The 20,018-nt window shown below is 33.7% G+C and overlaps 2 protein-coding genes across 2 annotated transcripts; one reads left to right on the top strand and one right to left on the bottom strand.

Annotated features, from left to right (window-relative positions):
• Positions 1-8,641: 8,641 nt before the first annotated feature.
• On the top strand, positions 8,642-11,875 carry LOC105961080 (putative LRR receptor-like serine/threonine-protein kinase At4g37250). Its single transcript, XM_012985318.2, has 2 exons — positions 8,642-10,255; positions 11,102-11,875. Exons 1-2 carry the CDS (start codon positions 8,749-8,751, stop codon positions 11,779-11,781), a joined length of 2,187 nt encoding a protein of 728 aa, XP_012840772.2. The 5' UTR covers positions 8,642-8,748; the 3' UTR covers positions 11,782-11,875.
• A 1,790-nt stretch (positions 11,876-13,665) lies between these two features.
• Positions 13,666-15,312, bottom strand: LOC105961111 (cyclin-D3-2). Its single transcript, XM_012985352.2, has 4 exons — positions 14,719-15,312; positions 14,427-14,628; positions 14,205-14,335; positions 13,666-14,110 (listed from the first exon to the last, which is right to left on the bottom strand). The coding sequence occupies exons 1-4, from the start codon at positions 15,169-15,171 to the stop codon at positions 13,865-13,867; spliced, it is 1,032 nt and encodes a 343-aa protein (XP_012840806.2). The 5' UTR covers positions 15,172-15,312; the 3' UTR covers positions 13,666-13,864.
• Between the last annotated feature and the right edge of the window lie 4,706 nt (positions 15,313-20,018).

Below are 20,018 nucleotides of genomic sequence, written 5' to 3'. Positions count from 1 at the left end.
AAGCATCTTTTCCACCAATAAAGGAAAAGAAATGGGCGGGCGTCACGAATTAATAATATTATATTTATTTCTATAAGCGGTCGTATAGCCGTTGGTTTAAGACAGATGACCGATGATTAGAATGTCCACGTGTCAAATGATTGACACTGTTGAACATTATACAAAGCCGTCCACCTCAGTCAGTTTTTGGGGCCCACCGCTGTTGATTCAGCGCCACTTAGCGTTGGTAGTTAAATTTAGACCCAAACCCAACTCTTTTTGTCGTTTTGTTGTGACGTGGCATGAGGAAGAAAAATGATTAATTAACAAATGTGATTTTTTTTTGATAATTAATTAACATATGTGATTAACAAGATATATCTCTATTTCAAAATATATTTTTGATGTTGCTAAAGTGGATCACTGGATCACGAGCTTGATGGTCTCGAGATACATGTTGATCAAAGAACACGTAAACTCAGTTTTGGGGGATCGATCCGACGAAAATCCCTCCAACGCTCAAATCAGGCATATGTGGATAGCAAAAGTCGTAGAGAGGATGCTGGAAGTCGTTCTGATCGAATATTAGAACGTACCTTAACAAATGAATTAAAATCTTTATTTATAAATTATAACTTGTTCAGTGGGCTGAAGTTAATTAGTTGAGATTGTCGAGTCCAAACCTTATTGAATGGTAATTGGGTCTTCGTTGTAGTGGTTTTCAAAATTGGCCTTGTGGCCCAGTAGATAAAAAAATTGTTGGTCCATTGGGTTGGCTGAATTAGACACATCAATTTCGTTTATATTGATTCACTTGGACGGTAAACCGATTGAACTAAACCGAAAATTCGGGATATGTAAAATATCGAATCAAAAATTTGGTTCGGTATTTGGTAAATATTTGTTAGAATTCCGGTATTCGATATGGTATGCGGTATTGATGTCATGTATAACAAACCGTACTGAATGTCGAAATATTTAACAAATATTTATTTATTTTATTTTATTTTAAATTCTTTAAGGTTGTAACATATTATAAATAATTTTAGATTGATAATTTTTTGAATTGACAAATTAACATCTATTGATAATCAGTTTTTGATAATAGAAGAAAAATTGTAAAAAATATATACAATGAAACAAATTAATTCTTTATTTCAATATATATATATATTGAAATATAATTTCGGGTTTACCGGCACCGAACCGAAAAATTGAATTAATTCTGTAAAAAAAATTGTGCCGAACCGAATAATTCGGTACAGTAGACGATACAATTTTCGAAGTACTGAAATTCCGATACAATCCCATGAGTTCATTTTCATATATTTATTTTCGCCCTAAAGAAAACAAAAAATAATAAAATTGTGGCTCTCTATCATTTAGAAGCGTCAATAATTAGATATAGAAAACAAAGTGACGGTCCACACCACGCCATGAATTAGGAATTGGAATTGTGTGACAGCTAATACTGCAAATAATTAATAGCTACGTCCAATTATAATTAGTGTTTTGTTCTACTAAAAAGTCACACACAAAGGAGAGCAGATGTAGATACAGATTTGTTATATCTATATAATATATAATAATGGTACAAATGATGTAGCAGTAGGTACCACCCTCCCATGATTCCCGCTGTTGGGCGATTCTCACCATTATTTTCCCGACAATTTTTTTTAGTACGTGTGGTTTTGTTTGCACGGGTCAATTTTTGATTGAAATATGTACTAACTCAATGTCGACTACTTAATTATTTAACTAACTAGATTATTCAAACTATTATTATTTAAATATCCTTGAGTTATGATCAAATTACGAAAAAAACTCTATTGTTTGTATAATTACAGCGACCCATCTCCTTTTAAATATATTTGCATAAAATTTATATAATTCGGTTATTTACGGAACTAAATCGTATATTCAGTTCGGTAAACGGTATGAAATGTTGGCGTACCGAAATTTCGGTTCGATTTTACCAATTTATCACTCCTAAATTTACCTTAGTTGAGGGGTATTTTTGTCAGATAATATACATAGCTGAGGGGATGATTGTAATTACCCAAACATGAGGGGATTTTCGTAATTTGACCATAACTCTGGGGATGGCTGTAATTTCGCCACCGGTTATGTTAATGTACTCCAATAATTAAATTAGTTGATAATTGCAATTTGCATACATGTGTAATCTCTAAAGTATGTAAAAAATATTACAAAATTTAAACTTTATATAGGTAATAGGAATATCCATATTATTTTGGTAATATTTTTGCTTAGTGATGTAAAAGTAGTGGCACAATGTTTAAAGCCAATCTTTAATTCAAAAGTGTCATAATCCACCTTAAATACCCCCAAACCACCAGACATAAGAAGCCATTGTTTTATGGTATAGATACATACACATGATATCATATGGTGTTTGCCCAATCAACTAACTCCTTTATGTATATAGAAAATTAGAGGGAAAATAAAAGTAAATGAAAAAAATAATCCCATACTAAAATAATGGAATATGCTTTTGATTTTATGTTTTAGCTATTCCACCAAAAATAAATAGGGAAAATTACGGCCAACACCCTTAGAAAAGGTCAAATTATGAATTGGTAATTACATCCACACTTGAGGGTAAGGGCAAATTACAAAAAAAAAAACCCTTTTGTTTGAGTAATTACAGTTATCCTTCAACTTTGTATTTTCTTACACGTCCACCCTTACATTATCAAATTTACCTACTGAATGAAGAGTTTTTCTGTGAAACAATACATAGCTGAGGGGTGATTGTAATTACCCAAACAATAAGATTTTTTTCGTAATTTAACTATACCACAGTAAGTGGCTGTAATTTGCGTTTATAGTTTTAAATTTATACTTCCTGTGTATTATTTTATTTCCTTGGCAAAAAACATTTTTTATATTATTTATAGTTTTAGGAGTTGAATGCATACTTAATTATGTGTGTTTACTAATTTTAGTCTCGGTCAATAATTGTTGAGTACACATGAATATATAAAGAGGCTAGATGATGGTGAAATAATATTAATAATACAATGTTGTATGATGTTTGCTCAAAGCTACATTAATAATAACATGCATTTATAATATAATATATTAGTTATAATGGTTATATAGTTTGAACTTTGCATAAAGTATTGTAAATTAAAAAGCAAATCTAACATATAGCAAGTTGTTTCTTGCCTTTTTCTTTTGAAATTTCTTAATTGAGGGCAAGTTGGCTAAGTTGGTCTCATTAATTAGGTTATATTCTTTTTTGAAGTATGTGGTCTTTGCTTTAAAAGGTCGTCCACCACTCATTATAATAAGTTAATATTTTGGTACGTCGCAACCGATGGTCTAGCGATTGGAGTGATAGTCTAGCGGTTGGACCAGGTGAATTAATGTTAAGTGATTGAAGTTTGATTTTTTTTGGAGCAATTTAATATTTTGGTATGTCGCAAGGAATTATCTAGCGATTAGACCAGGTGAATTAGTGTCAATTGATCGAAGTTCGAATTTTTTTGTCAATGGTCATTACGTCGGGCTTATCATACATGGTTAGTCTAGTGTGGTTTACGTCTCTCGTATGGTTTGCATGCTGTTATACAAGAGTGTAGGTTTACCAGCGCACATATATGATTGACCGCATGTTCTTTTATTACCAATTTTTTTTTTAATACTTTGGGCTTATGTAATAGAATGTTTTAAATGCTATATTTGGTGAAAATATATTATGTGGTTTTTCCTTTTAATTTACACACAATTACACAAATATATATTAGATATGTGTAATATATAGCCATTTTTTTTTATTATAAAAAACATGTTGTATATTTGCAAACATTAAAAAAAACATATTATGAAACAAAAAAAAAATAGAATAGATTTAAAGAAATATTTTTCATTATATTTAGTAACTTAATATTTATCATAAAATAAATTCTATGAAAATACTAATACAAGGTATATAAATTTATAATCCACATCTCACAATCCTTGATCCAAATTAAAAATAAAATAAAAATAAATATATGTGGTCAATGGGAAAACCGGCCAACGAATCGTCTTGTTGCAATGATTTTTCCCGGGTCAAATACATCAATGGGTCGGTTGTTTTGTGGGCCACGCCCGGTCTAATTTTGTCATCTTCCAACTAATTTTTTACTCTTTTAGTATTTCTAAAATAAATTGATTTTAATATTATATACTTTGAATTAATTATCAAAATCTTTTAAATCTTGTTAATAGCAATCTCTTACCAAGATCTCATTTGAAAGTTAATTAATTTATCAGTTTTTCAACATGTGGTTTTTATCGAATTTTCCCGAAAAAATATTGGAGTTTTAGTAAAAATGGTTTGAACGGGAAATAATTAAATTTATTCATTCCCATAATTTTTTTTTTATATTGTTGAAACTACATAAATATTGATGTGAAGTTAGAAGAGACAGTCGAATAGCGTAATGTAAACTTTTTTTAGTTGCACTACTGTGAACTTTGTTTTAGTCTTCATATCTTTAGGTGTAGTCGTAGAGCGATGGAATATGTATGCATGCTTTTCCACCTGCTCCGATACCCTTCGCCCCTATCTTTCTTTGTTTCGATAGATTGTCCGTAATTTTTCCTTCGAGGGATTTCTCTTCTCTTTAACGCTAAATGTATAACCTATTGACAATTATATTGCAAGATGTAAGGGCATTGCTCGAGTAGTATCAGAGTGAAGAGATTAGTGTTAGGTCAAATAGTTTTATTCCGTTTGAGTTTGGGGACATACTCTTTACGGTTGAAAAATTGCTATTTGTAGTTCAAACCTAATGCTACTTGTATCTGAACGCGCAGATCGGGCGCCCAAACCGGGAGTTCACCAGTATTTTTCACGCCCAAACCGGACGTGAAAAATGCTAGTGAACGCCCGGTTTGGGCATTCACCGAAAGCAATTTTGGAAATAAACAGCCCTACAAATCGATTTGTAGGGCTGTTTAACATGAAATTTCCTACCCAATGTAACAAAAACTTTTAGGAGTTGAAGATACCTTAAAATTTCGATGAATTTAACTTATTTTTGCTTGAATTCGAATTTTTTGAATTCTTTATTTATAAATGTTTCGGTTTTGAGAGGGGAGTTGAGGAGAGAGGGTTTGTAATGAGAGAAGTGCTTATGGGATAGGAACTGCAAAATAGCAAAGTTATAACCCCAAAAAGCATTTCACTTGAGTTCGGTTGAAGGTCAATCTACAAAGCCAAACTTTTATTATAAAAAAAATTAAAAATAAATAATTGAAAGTATTGGGCTTGAAGTATAAAGTGTCCACGTAGAGAGTTGGCCCACCCGGTTTGGGCTTATGCTTTTCTCCTTACCAATTCGCTCCTAGATCGATTACATTTGAAACTTTGGTCCGATCCATTAGTGTTTTTTTTTTTTTTTTTTTCCCATAAATATGTAATTAAATTTATATTTGGTATCCTAAATACATATATAGTAGAACCTCGACAATTTAATTAAAAATACACTTATTAATCTATGAGTTCTCAATAAAAATATGATTTTATCGCCTTTTCTTTCTCACTGAGTTGATGTCACCTTGAATCTCATCCTTGAATTATTTTGACATGGAGTATAGCTTTGAAACAGGTCAATGAAAATTATCTAACATCATTGTCGCTTTAAGAGTTTCACTTTAAAAACAATGCTCTACAGTTGAACTATCATCTTCAAATTTATTATATTTTATCAATTTTCATATTGCTCTCAATTATCTACTCAACATTAAACCTAACTCTTTAAAGATACGCAACTTTTTTTCATATATATATACACTCTTTACTAAGTGTTCCCACGTCAGAAGAATCTTCATGAGTTGGATTCTCCAAGTCGTTAGACAACCAACTTATGCCACCTCAACATCTCCACGTATTGTGCATGCGATCTTAACTGTATGCTCCATCCAGTTGATCATTTCGGGCTCATACTTAGCTTCAACTCGAACGAGCTCCAACATATTTTACAAACATCCACAATGAGCATTTTAGTAGTGTTAGTTGTAAATTTATAAAGGTTTAGCGATATATTAGAGCTTTTCTAAACTGAATTTTAGCTCCAAGTATCGACTAGTAATTTTCAAAAGAAACAATTAAATAAATCATCTAATAATATATAAACTGTATCACCGCAATTAATAATTCTGAATCAATAGTAAAAAAGGACAAAAAAACTATTTATGAAATAAATTCGTGTTATCCCCACCCCCAACCTATTTAGAAGATTGAAAGTAAAAAAATAAATGCGTTTGAGCATCTTTTATTTATGATATTATTCTTCATTCGATGCCCAAGAATTAGATTCCATATGCCAATTTTTTTGGTTTTTAACCTTTTTATCTAAAGAGATGATTCTGTTTTTTCTTTTCCCCTTCTTTTTACTCCTTTTTTATTAGGTCAATTTTGCTTTTCTCTAATCCAAATTAATTGAACTATTATTTCTTCCCGTGCGATGTACGTAATAACATTTCAAAATTGAAAAACAAAATATTTACACACACGACAATAGCAATTGTAATAGACAAAATTGTGTTCACTTTGTAATAGTTCAAGAGGAAGCTCGTGGGTTTTATTTATTTATTATTATTACCGTCTTACATATATAAATATCGACAATAAAATAAAAAATTCAAACATTAAATTTCTCGAATTTTAGGAAAAAAATGTATCGATGTAGAATACATTAATTTGTCTTTCTGATCATTGATTAAGGATTTTACGTTGGTTTAATGCTATTAATAAGAAAGTACAATTAGAAGAAGGGAAAAAAATCATTTTTTGGTAGTAGATTATGATTTCATAATCATCTGCTATCCGATTTGCTATGAAAATATAGAGCCAAAGATTTTGTTGAATAATTAAAGAAAAAAAAACTAAAAAATAGAAGATTGAGGCCGAAAGGATTCACATAAAAAAATTAAAAATAATAAGTAAAAAGATGTTAGGATTTCTTTGATTGTCTCAACCTTTATTACTTTTATATAATAATAATATAAATATTCAATTTAATAAATTGGAGTTACTATAAATTTCTAATTCCATGAATAATAGTATTGAACTATAACTTTATTATTCATTGATTTATCGATATATTACATTTTCACTGTTAAAAAGTCATTATCAGAGGATTTATAGAGAAGGTGTGTTTTGTGTACTATATTTAAATTGGATACTTGTACTTAGGTTTCTGGTACGAGGCAAATGTGCCTGGAAATAGCAATTAAAATTGAAGTGTGAATAAACATGATCCGTCGATTTAGGGTCAAATTAGATCAATTCTCAAACCAGTACAGCTAATAATAGCTATGGTCCTATTTGGTTTTAAATTTTAATAAACATTTAATCACTGTATTTGACTGGAGATAGCTAATCTGATCTGGATATACTAAATTGTCTTAGTTGTGTCACCTTTTTCTCTTCACTAACTAACTTCTGAAATTGAAATCTCATTTTTTTTCATTTGTTCTTTCTTTAAATCCAATTTATTTATTTTCTAATTTTTAATTGGTTTTATACTTTGATTAGACTTTCTTTATTTTTATTTTCCTCTTTTAATCCAAGATCAACAACTAATTACCTGCCCTAATCCCAATCATTAAGCTTGAGACAACTCCTAAAGCTGTATTTACTATTGTAGGCCAACATATTCTCCTCTTTATATAACCTTTGCTATTTAAAAAAGGGGTAAGAAAGAATTATTGCTTGATAAAGTTGATTTATTAAGAATAAAATTGAAAGAAAAATATATTTAATGCATCATTAAAACTTTAAAATGAGATTAATATAAAATAAATTAATTAAAGCGACATATTTCAAAATAATATAAAAGGTATTTGAAGTTCAGTTTTTTTGCACCATCATTTTTTTATCTTTTATTTTTTGAAAATAAAAATACTAATTCTAATTTCAATAAAAAATGAAAAAAGAAAAACCAAAGTTGAATTTCTGAAATTAGAATAAAAACTCTAAAATCCGCAAGTTTTTTTTTTTCACCTATAAGTAAAATAAATAACAATATAGATGTTATAAGCTACGTAGCGTGAACTTCAACTTTTTAACGTTTTCGCGTTTTGGACACTTTTCGTGTCCAACACTCGAATGACACATGTCGGACACCTTATTGGCTATTTTACAATTTCTAAAAACATAAAAAACATGTTTGAATAACAAATTTTTAAATACTTTTGTTATTTCCGTAATTATTCACAAGATTCAATGATCAATTGCAAATTAATAGTTTATTGTAAAATTTATTTTGAATATACTGTATGAAATATACAAAAACTTATATATATATCATATTTATAAATATACCCTAATACTTTTAATATTTATACGTTTCCCCCAAGCTCATGTGTCACCGTTTTAGGGACATGTCTTTTCCCGGTGTTTGTCGCCCCGTATCGCCGTTTCCGTTTTCGTGCTGCATAGGTTGTAAGTATAATTTTCTAAAATTGTCATATCAGAAATCGGAGTCTCGTTCTTTCTTCATTTTCTTTTTTTGTTGTTTTTACCTCCATCTAAGTTTCTAAAAATAAAAATAAAATCCATATCGGAAGTAGTGAAATTCGGAAATTTTATTCCAATTTCACCCCTACTATTCATTTATTCTAGCACCTAAGTTCCCCTCACATGGTCCCTTTGTATATATCACAAAATAAAATCTCAGTCAACTATTAATATATACATTCTCTCTCTCTCTCTCTAGAACCAGAAATGCGGCATCACTCTAAGAAACCATGAGCACGAAAAAGCTTCATCTCCTACATTCATGGCGGCGGATAATCCTCGCATCACTTCTCCTCTTTCGGGCCCGCTCTTTCGGGCTCAACAATGACGGGCTTCTTCTATTGTCCTTCAAATTCAGCATTACAAACGATCCCTACGGAGTTTTGCAGACCTGGAATTACAACGACGAGTCGCCGTGCTCGTGGAACGGAGTCTCGTGCGAGACTCCGTTCTCCGGCGGCGCCGCCGCCGCCGCCGCCGCCGATTTCTGGGTGACGAGCCTGTCGCTCCCGAATTGCGGGCTTTCAGGCTCAATCCCGGCAACTATTGGCATGCTCGAAAACCTCCGAAGCATTAATCTCTCTAACAACTCGTTAAATGGTTCGATTCCTTTTTCTATATTCGGCGCTTTTGAGCTTCGGGTTCTTGATTTCTCCGACAATTTGCTTGCCGGCGGGCTCCCGGAGCTTGTCGGAAATCTGCAAAATCTTCGTGTTCTTAATCTTTCCGGCAATTCTTTGGTCGGAAACCTGCCGGTGAATTTGGCATTGCTTCGGAATTTGACTGATGTTTCGTTGAAGAGTAATTATTTTTCCGGTTCGATTCCCGGCGGGTTTAATTCGGTTCGAGTTTTGGATCTATCTTCCAATTTGATCAACGGGACATTGCCCCCGGACTTCGGCGGCGTTAATCTCGAGTACTTGAACGTCTCCTTCAACAGACTCGCCGGAGAAATCCCGCCGGAGTTCGCAAGTAAAATCCCCACGAACGCCACCGTAGATCTCTCGTTCAACAATCTCACAGGCCAAATTCCGGCGACCGATCTCTTCGCCAACCAACAAACGACGTCGTACTCCGGCAACCCGGAATTATGCGGCGAACCGCTGACAAACCCGTGTCCGGTTCATTCCTCCGTCGCAACTCCGCCTAACGCCACCGCAACAAACTCTCCTCCGGCGATAGCCGTCATACCAACAACAACGCCACCCCCTCAAGGAAAGAGATCAACCGGGCTGAGAACCGGAGCAATCCTGGGAATCGTCGCCGGAGACATCGCCGGACTCGGAATCCTGTCTTTGGTCTTCGTGTACGTTTACTGGACCTGTCTGAAGAGACAAAGACACGTGGCAGACGACGAAGAGTCAACAACCTCGGAATCCACGAACTCCGACGAAAAGCACAAACCCCAAGAGCAGAAAAGTGGGGCCCTCGTAACCATGGACGGAGAAAAAGAACTCGAATTAGAAACTCTGCTCAAAGCGTCGGCCTACATTTTAGGGGCGTCCGGTTCAAGCATAATGTACAAAACGGTTCTTGAAGACGGAACCGCCCTAGCGGTTCGGCGGATCGGCGAAAATGGGGCGGACCGGTTCAGGGATTTCCAGAACCGGGTCCGGGTCATCGCCAAATTGGTCCACCCGAATTTGATACGGATACGTGGCTTCTACTGGGGGAGTGAAGAGAAATTAATTATCTATGATTTTGTTCCCAATGGCAGCCTTGCCAATTGCCGTAACAGTAAGTTTCCTTAATTTAATTTTAACACATGATTTATAATATAATTAATTAATTTGAGTTATGATGTTTCTATTTTGTTGTTTATTACTCCATGTTCCACAATAATTGTCTCTTTTTTAAAATATTTTCATTCCATATTATCTGTCACTTTAGATTTCCAATACTGCATTAAATGCATTTTTTCCTGTTTTAACCTTAGTAATTCAACTAGAAGTATTAACTCTCTCTTATCACATCATTAAATAATAAAGGTTATTTTAGTCTTTATAATATATATTACCTAAAATCAAGATACATTTATTCAACTTCTTAATCCTTGTGCAAAGCCAACAACGATACTTAATAGGGAACGGATGGAGTATTATTTATCTGTTAGTCTATATTTGTAGGGTTTGATAATGCATACAAGTCAACCTTGTCTTGTAGCCCATGGATTTATTTCTTTAACTTCGACCCATTGAGAATAAATAGCATGTGTGTATTATCATATAAGTCAAATGTCATCTTGTATGAGTCTTCTGCATGGATAGGGACATTTAATTTCATGATATATATATATATATAATATTTGTTTATATTTTGGGTACCGAAGATATTGTAACAGTCAAATCATACAATTAATTTGAAGTTGTTGGGGAAAACATATTTTAGAAAAGGAATTTGAAAAATAAAATAATATGTTTTTTCAATAAATGTATATTTTTAGTATATAATTTAGAATCATTATTGAAAAGTTTAACAAATATATTTTTATTTAGGGAAAGTGTGTTGAGAAAAAAAAAAAGAAATTGATCTAAGATTGCATTAGACATACTAACATGCGCACTATGGGTGTGAAATTTGCAGGGAAAGCTGGTGGCACTTCATCACCTTGTCATTTAACATGGGAAATGCGGCTCAAGATAGCAAAAGGCGTGGCACGTGGGCTGTGTTACATCCATGAAAAGAAGCACGTGCATGGAAACTTAAAGCCCACCAACATTCTACTTGGCCTGGATATGGAGCCCAAAATAGGAGATTTCGGGCTCGAAAGGCTCATGACCGGCGACCATAGCTCGAAAGCGGGCGGGTCGACCCGGTACTTCGGTAGCAAGAGATCCACCGCTTCGCATGAAAGCTTCCACGATTACTCAACCGGGTCGACCCAGAGTGCGCTATGCATATCGCCTTATCACGCGCCCGAGTCTCTCCGGAGTCTCAGGCCGAGCCCTAAGTGGGATGTTTTCTCATTCGGCGTGGTCTTGCTCGAGTTGTTGACCGGAAAAGTCATCGTGTCTGATGAAGCCGGTCCCGCTTCGGCGGTCGGATCGTCCACGTCAGCGGATGACGAGGACATGGGGAAAGTGCTGAGGATGGCTGACGTGGCAATCCGTGCTGAGGTGGAGGGGAACGAGGATGCCTTGCTTGCGATGCTGAAATTAGGGTACGGTTGTGTGTCTCACGTGCCGCAAAAGAGACCTTCGATGAAAGAGGTTCTTCAAGAACTCGAGAGGTTTCCATCTTCACCGTATTGTTACGGTCATTAGTGTAGCGATGATGATAAACGGATCTTGATTGTAGAAAATTTGTATCTATAATTTGTCGATGGATGTTTGATTAAAAAAAAATTGTTTAGATAGAGAATTGTCTTGATTTCATTATATTTGAGATTAATTTTATGTGCTGACTTTAATTTGAAATGTATTTTGTTTTAATTTGTGCATAGATAAACCACCAACTAGTGCACTGAAATGTCAAATATCGTTTCAATATTGCTAATATCGTTTTGAATTCGAACACTGTGTCGACCATTTTATAGTTTGACTTTGGCATAATTCAAAACATGAAAGCTTTAGCGCTTTAAAATAGCTTTGTAATCCAACTTGAATCAACTAGACTGAATATCGAATGACAAAGTTATGCATGAACGAGTTATATTTTAAAATTTAGATAACTCAAAACATCACACTGGTGAGCAATGTTCATTCATTCATGTATATCTTTTTCACCCGATATCAAAATCTTGATAATTCAATTGGATAAGAAAGCTAACTCAAAGACCTAAAAAACGTTCAAAATCATATTTGAAGTTGAAGTTGAAACAATATTATTAAAACTCAAACCAAATTTGTTACAGTGAATTAGTGAAATGTAATACAATATAAAGATTAAAAAATCATATCCAAATGTTCACATGCTAAAAGTCTTGATTAAAAATGCAATTAATTGAAGTTTTAGGTTATGCAAAAAGTCTATGAAACCGCAACTTTGAATCCCACTGACAGACAATCTGTCCCGGCATTGCTCCACATTACAATCCAACCAAACATTATATAAATAAAATAAAAAATAAATAAAAATAAATAAATAATAATAATAATAATAGCAATCTATTAAGCCAACCTGTAATACTACATTGAAAACATTTCTATATTCACTAATTGTCCTTAAACTATTCATGTTTAATCAAACCTATGTATACTATAGCCATTATTTATTTAGAGTATGCAAATGAACAAAACATAGTTCCCACATTAAAATGTTGTCTTGAACATATATATATATATATATATATATATATATATATATATATATATATATATATATATATATATATATATATATATATATATATATATATATATATAGGGGTGCAAGTTGGAACGGATTTTCCAATTTCCGCCGGTTCCAATCCGAAGAGTTCCGATTTTGGAACAATTTTTTCATTCCGACTTCCGAAATTCCGATTTCCGAATTTTTCCGATTTTTTTGGATTGGAATTGGAATTATATAAAATAAATTTGGAATTTCCGATTTCCGATCCGATTTAATTCCGAAATTAATTCCGAAAAATTCCGATTTTTTTCCGAAAAATACACCTATAAATAGTATATATTATACAATACTTATTTTCCGGAAAATGCACCTAGAAGTTTTGTTTTAGGATTTTGACATAGTGAAGTGTTGTTAGAAGTTTTATTGGATATTATGATGTGTTTATTTTTATTTATTTTTTTGAAATGAAATTTAGTAGTTATTAGTTTTACTTTTATCGACGTAGATGCTCTTATTTTCGAAAAATTATGATCATTTTAGAAAATTTCGGCTAAGTTTTGAAATTTTAAAGCTTATGTGATTTCCGATTTTTTTCCGAAATTCCGAAATTTCCGGTCCTTTTGGAATTGGAATGAATTTTTAGATTCCGAAAATTTTGGAATTGGAATTGGAATTGATTTTGTACTTCCGAAATTTTTTGGAAATTTTCCGAAAAGGCTAATTCCGATCCGATCCATCCGACTTTCACCCCTATATATATATATATATATATATATATATATATATATATATATATATATATATATATATAGAGACCATAAATGCCTATGTATGCTACTCAATGAAGAAACACCACTAATCTCACTCTCCATCCATAATCAAAGAAGTTTAATCCAGTTAAACGCAGTTTATCCACCGCAAAAAAATCACTTAATCATGATCCGAAGCCAATTAAACGCAGTTTTATACACCGCAAAAATTTCACTTAATCATGATCCTAACCCAAAAAAATAAAAATAAAAAACATATCAAAAAAGATCGATTACGAAGTACCGAATTCCAATATCAAATGAATCAATGAGCTCTGCTCCTCTTAAACAAAGGCTCGGGCCATAACGATGACGATGATGATGTCATCGACGATGCAACCTCCCAAGAGTCATTCGAGCTATCCGAGCTGAAATACGCGTCCACAACTCCGCTCGGGCTGCTCGGGACGTAGGCCCCGCTTTTACGCTTGTGGCAAAACTTATCGCCATAATCATAATCATCATGATCCATCAACTCCATTATTAGTTTATAGCAATCTTCAATTTTTTCCTGTAATAATAAAATTCATATAATCAAGATTCTTTACTTCTTAATCCCATCTTAATTTCTAAACAAAATCGTATGTAATCGAGATTAAGCTAACCTCGGTAGTTCGAAGGGCACTCATAAGTTGATTTAGGTAACCCAATTCATCACAATGCTCAAACTCCCCGATAACATATTTCATAATCGAGCCGGCAATAACCGAAGGGAGATAATGCACAAGCCTACAATCTGATTTTTTTTCGATGGAATTAGAGTTCAATTAATCAAACTAAGAATCATCGGCAAAACAAAGATGCTATATAGCTAGAGATCTACGTACCGGTGAGAATCGAGATAAGCACACGCTCGCACCTCCGAAAAAAATTGAAATGTAGATTAGTGAAAAAGTCAAATCTTCTTACAATGTGGTCAACGAAAGAGATTGGAGTCACAAGATTCATTCTCCATTGGAGGGTTGAAAGCACCAAAAGCTCCATTCTTTGAACCGTTCTTCCTTCGAACACGTACTTCGATTCCTCTACCTAAAAAACAAAAAAATCAAATTAAAATTCGGAAAAACATTAAAATTCACGAAAAGGGATCGAATCGAAAAAAAAGAAACATCATCGTACTTGAAGGTCTAGTAAGAGAGGAACTTGGGTCTCCTCCATTTTTGCAGCTACAGAAACACAGGCCACAGCTGCTAATTGACCCATCCATGGCTTATCTCTCTGAAAGAAGATGCTTGTAATAAACCTGTCGAAATAGTTCACGGCCAAAGCGGCGGTGGCGGCGGCGAACCCGTGGCGCGTGACCACCCGAAGAACCCATGAAACGGCGTCGTTTCGCGCTGTATTGAAAGGGATGTCGGAATTTATTGCACCGGGTTGCGTTTTTTCTTTGGATAGTAGTGTGGTAATCTCTTCGTCCTCCCAGAAAAGGTCGTGCTCGAACAGAGAATCAATGGGATTTTCGCGAATCTCGTTGAAATCGCCACGCGCTTCTTCTTCATCGTCGTCATCGAAACGCTCCTCCTCGTCGCAGAAAAGCGCGTCAAAGATTGGATTTTGGAGAGGTTTGCTCATTGTCTTTTTAATTTAGGACAAGAATGTAAAGCTCGAAAGATTGAATCTTTGGGCTTAGGATCATATCTTCTTATACTTTCTCTCTCTCTCTCTCTGGTACTGAAGAGAGAGAAAATGAGGATTGGGGAGCCAACACAGCAATGGAGGGGTTTTTATTAATTGAGTTTTTTTTTTTGGGAGTGAAGGCTGATGCGCAGAGTAGATGAAGCAATTTAGATTGTGTATTAATTAAATAGAAATAATATATTTTGTGAATTTGTAATAAATATTAGGGTATATTAGACCCACACCCCTTATGTACGTTTAAATAATTTTAAGGTCCATATAGTATCGATAATTACATTCACCCCCTGAAACATTGTTAGGAACTCTAAAGGGATAATGCATTGGATACATTATTCCGATAGAGTTTTAATGAACTATTAGTTTCAGGAAGCGGTGGAGGCAACAAAGAGCTTTGGGTGATTTAAGAAATGGTGGGGGAGCCATGTCACCCCCTAACTCTATATTGTAGTTACCACTAGCTAAAAGTAATACTCCGTTAGAACTCTTTCGGAATAAATTATCCAATGCATTATCCCATTAGAATTTCAAACTATGTTTCAAGGGGTGAGTATAATTATTGATACCATAGGGACCTTAAAGTTATTTAAGTATACCTCAAGGGTGTGGGTGTAATTTACCCAAAATATTACTAAGTAATGACCAACAATTTTCTTGTAATGACTTTTCATGGCCTAATCATAATGATGGACCTAGCTAAATTAGGGTCCAATTATTTAGCCCAATTCAATGAGAGCTTTATTAAAAAGAAGTTAATTACTTGAATAATAGCTCATTAAATATTATTTCTCTATTTATTTTATTTATTATTGTTATTACTTAGTTTTTAAGTTTTTATACACTCCATGTATTGTTTATTCTCTATCGTTTGCACAAATCTTAAGAATTTCAATAAATGTATAAGAATTTTAAGAAATTAAATATTGTTAGACCAGAATACTCTTATTTATTAGCAATTAGAACAAGAGAGTTTGTGTCAACTGGCCCAAGTTCGAATCGCGTTGTCAGCAGTAGTTGGGTTTGGATTTTCACACATGATTAACCGATAGTGGTTCATATATCTGATATGGTTTACGTATTATTATACGAAAGTGTAGGTTTACTCAATGCATCTAAGCTAAAGATTTCTTGGTTAGTAAAAAAGAAAATTGGAAAATAATTAAAATGTGATTAAAATTGGGTTATTAATAATCTCCAAGTGGGATGCAATAAATTGAGAGGACCACCAAGATTTACACACTGCTCAAAGTAGAAAAAGAAGCAGCAGATACGTATTCCGACCACCTCGTTGGCAATTATACGTGCTAAAAATGCTCTAATAAACTCCACTCTCACATAACCACGCTCGGCACACCGACCGTCGATGCGAAGAAACGAACGGACAGATCTAGAGAGTGGCGTACACGCGCATAACGTGGAGATGGGAGGTGGGTTTAACGTTTGACACCACTTGTTCTGGGTTTGTCTTGTATTAAAAAGGGTGGGGTGGGGGTGGGGCGACGTTTGAGCTTTTGAGGAGAGAGACTGATGACATGGGTGTTAACGCCTACCGTTTGGTTTGCTTTCATCATTTTTTTATTTTTCATTTCATTATTTATTTAATTTTATATTAAATATTTAAATTATATTAGAAGTCACTATATGAATGTCTAAAGCCCAATGACTATTTTAAATGGGCCTAAATAACCTGACCCGGCCCATATAAGAGACAAATCATATATTTCGATGGCTTGGGCACCCAATTGTTCTTTTCCTACATACAATTATTTATAGGGGAAATATGCAATCACCTCAAATGGAAAATATTATGAGTAAAATCCGATTGACTTTTAAGACTTTTGCACAAACCCACATCCCAAACTTAATTAGTGAAACCCCCTCAATTAAACATAATAAGACATAAGTACCCTTATTAATTGTTTTTATAATAAATCAAATATTTAATCACGATATCTTTCCATAACCGTTTCCCTTTATTATAGGCGGACGTGATTCTCCTTTATCTACATGCGTGATTTGGTCAATTGCTTTATTTGCCTAATAATCCTTCTAACAAATTTATACAGCAGACCTTGGAGTCATAATAGGATCTGAATTTTTTAATAGAAAAAAGAATTAACTGAATCAGAAAATTAGCTGGACACGATTTTTAAGAAAAAATGCATGCAACTAATATTTAGTTCCGCCAAAAAAAAAGTTACTCACAGGCGTGGAACCTTCTAGTGAAACCCTGACACTTGAAAACGACAAATTGCCAGCATAAAACGAACTACCTCTTTGGAATACTTTGACAGAATCACGTGCTTCGGCTGGGTATCTATGTACAGAAGAATCTGTTGTGGCCAGCCATATACCATTGTTATTACAGTAGTCACATTGTAGTCGTATTCATCTTGTTCTGTTAAATACATTATTTGGAGGGTGGGTGGGTGGGTGGGGGGGGGGGGCTAGTCATACTAAAGTCTCATTGTACTTATTTTCTTACTGCCTCAGTTAATCTTCAAACTATGCAAGGTGCATGATTAATGTCTAAGTGTAATTAAATTCAATAGTCACATTGTTTACACAATAGTCACATTGTTGATACAGTAGTCACACTGTAGTTGTATTAATTCATGTTCTGTTAAATAAACTACTTGGGGGGGGGGGGGGGGGGGGGGAAGAGAATTTTGTAGTCACAATGAAGTCTCGTTGTAGTTATTATCTTACTGTATTTGCACAAATCAAGGTTCATAGATGGTAAAAGTAGCTGTCAACATATCAAAAAAATACAGAAAAACTAGAATATCAGTTGGCAATTGTTGGGTGTGATTCTAATGGCCTCACCACCAAGGTTGTATGTTCGATCAGCCTTGTTATATGTCCAGAGGATGATTAATGCTGCATTTTGCACCCCCATCACAATGTGCTTTGTTATTTTGTGTTTTGCGAATGGGAGCACAAAGTTGTAGAAAGGCGTACGTCGTAGGCATTCGTAATGGGCAGGTGCAAGGTTTACGCCGTCAAAGAAAGACACAATTGACTTCAAACTCCCTCTGAATTGTGAAGTCCACTTACCATGTTTACGTGTCTGTTGCGCCATTTTTCGCATTTCTTCTGTAAAAAGAGGCATGTAAATTTGTTATAAAAAACTTTTTAATAATAACTAATTAACAGAGTTATCAGCAATATATCAGCACATGACTATATATTACTACAACTATGTAGACCCTACACATTTAACAAATGGGCAGAATAGGACTCAATATGACTCAATTATAGCATGTAATGTGGTAATGTGGCTGTATAACTACATATTCTGGCCTAGTCACATATAGTTATGATGGTAATGTGACTATGTAACTACATAATCAGAAACGGTCTTGTAATTAACAAATTACCAACTTAGTTAACATTATTCATCCATGCCAGTGGAGGTCTTTAAACACAGGGCTACAACATGACTCCATATGAATAGACCACAACATCTATTGCTGTGAACTAATATATCAACGCATACCAAACATGACTGCTGCCCCAAAAACTCTGTGTGTACAAAAGTAATCCCATCTGAAACAACAAAATGGATCTAATCTGGATCTACGATCACACATGCAGACATATACAACTAATTACATAAACATGCAGACATATACCATACATTATATCAACATAACTACATAAAACGACTATTACAATACACTAATTTAGTTTCTAATTTTTATAACATACTCAAATCAGAGCATATTTTTGCTGCAAATGTTAAGGAATCAGAACATTATTAACATTGGAATACAACTAATTACATCAACATGCAGACATATGCCATACATTATATCAACATGACTACATAAAACGACTATAACAATACACTAATTTAGTTTCAATTTTTTATAACATACTCAAATCAGAGCATACTTCTGCTGCAAATGTTAACGAGTCAGAACATTATTAACATTGGAATACAACTAATTACATTAACATGCAGACATATGTTATACATTATATCAACATGACTACATAAAACGACTATAACAATACACTAATTTAGTTTCAAATTTTTATAACATACTCAAATCAGAGCATATTTTTGCTGCAAATGTTAACGAGTCAGAACATTATTAACATTGGTTAAATTGCAGTTTGGGCATACATACAGAACACTTTTCACTGAAATCCGAACAACTATAGATTCAATGTGTATGTAGCATAGTCACATATAGTCATGATGCAACCATAAATCATCCCCAGAAACCCCTAAAGTGAAATTAAATTGGATTTACGGGCACAAAATACTATATTTTTTGCAATAATGGTACAAAAATTGATTGGCAAAAACAAAGGATTTAGGTATACACACTAACCGGCATCAAGATGCATAATGTCCTGAGGATTGGGTCTTCGTTTACGCTTCTGTGATGCTTTCTTCTTCATTTCAAAAAGCAGATTCGTATATGACTATCGCAACTCAAATTCACGGGATTATGAATACCGAAACACCACTGAAATAAAACACGACTGTGAATGGGGAAAGTGGGTGGACGATTTTGTAGCAACTGTCTTCGATTTTAGAATGTGACTGCAAATTCGCAACGAGTATTTTGGTTTTTTTGCCAGTTTTTGATTTTGGGGAAAAATCCCAATATGTGCGTCTCCTTTCTTAAGGATGCTGCGGTTTAATTTTTTTTTTCTTTTTAAATGTTTAATTAAGAGCAGTTTATTAGAGAAACTAAATAATTAACCATAAATAGTGGGATTAGGTGCCTTATTAATAGGGATTTTGAAAATAATATATAAATAAAAAA

The sequence above is a fragment of the Erythranthe guttata genome, chromosome 12 (assembly GCF_056151865.1).
Source record: "Erythranthe guttata isolate IM_541 chromosome 12, IM_541, whole genome shotgun sequence".
In the NCBI taxonomy this organism is placed as follows: domain Eukaryota; kingdom Viridiplantae; phylum Streptophyta; class Magnoliopsida; order Lamiales; family Phrymaceae; genus Erythranthe; species Erythranthe guttata.
This window is presented reverse-complemented; position numbering and strand designations above follow the sequence as displayed.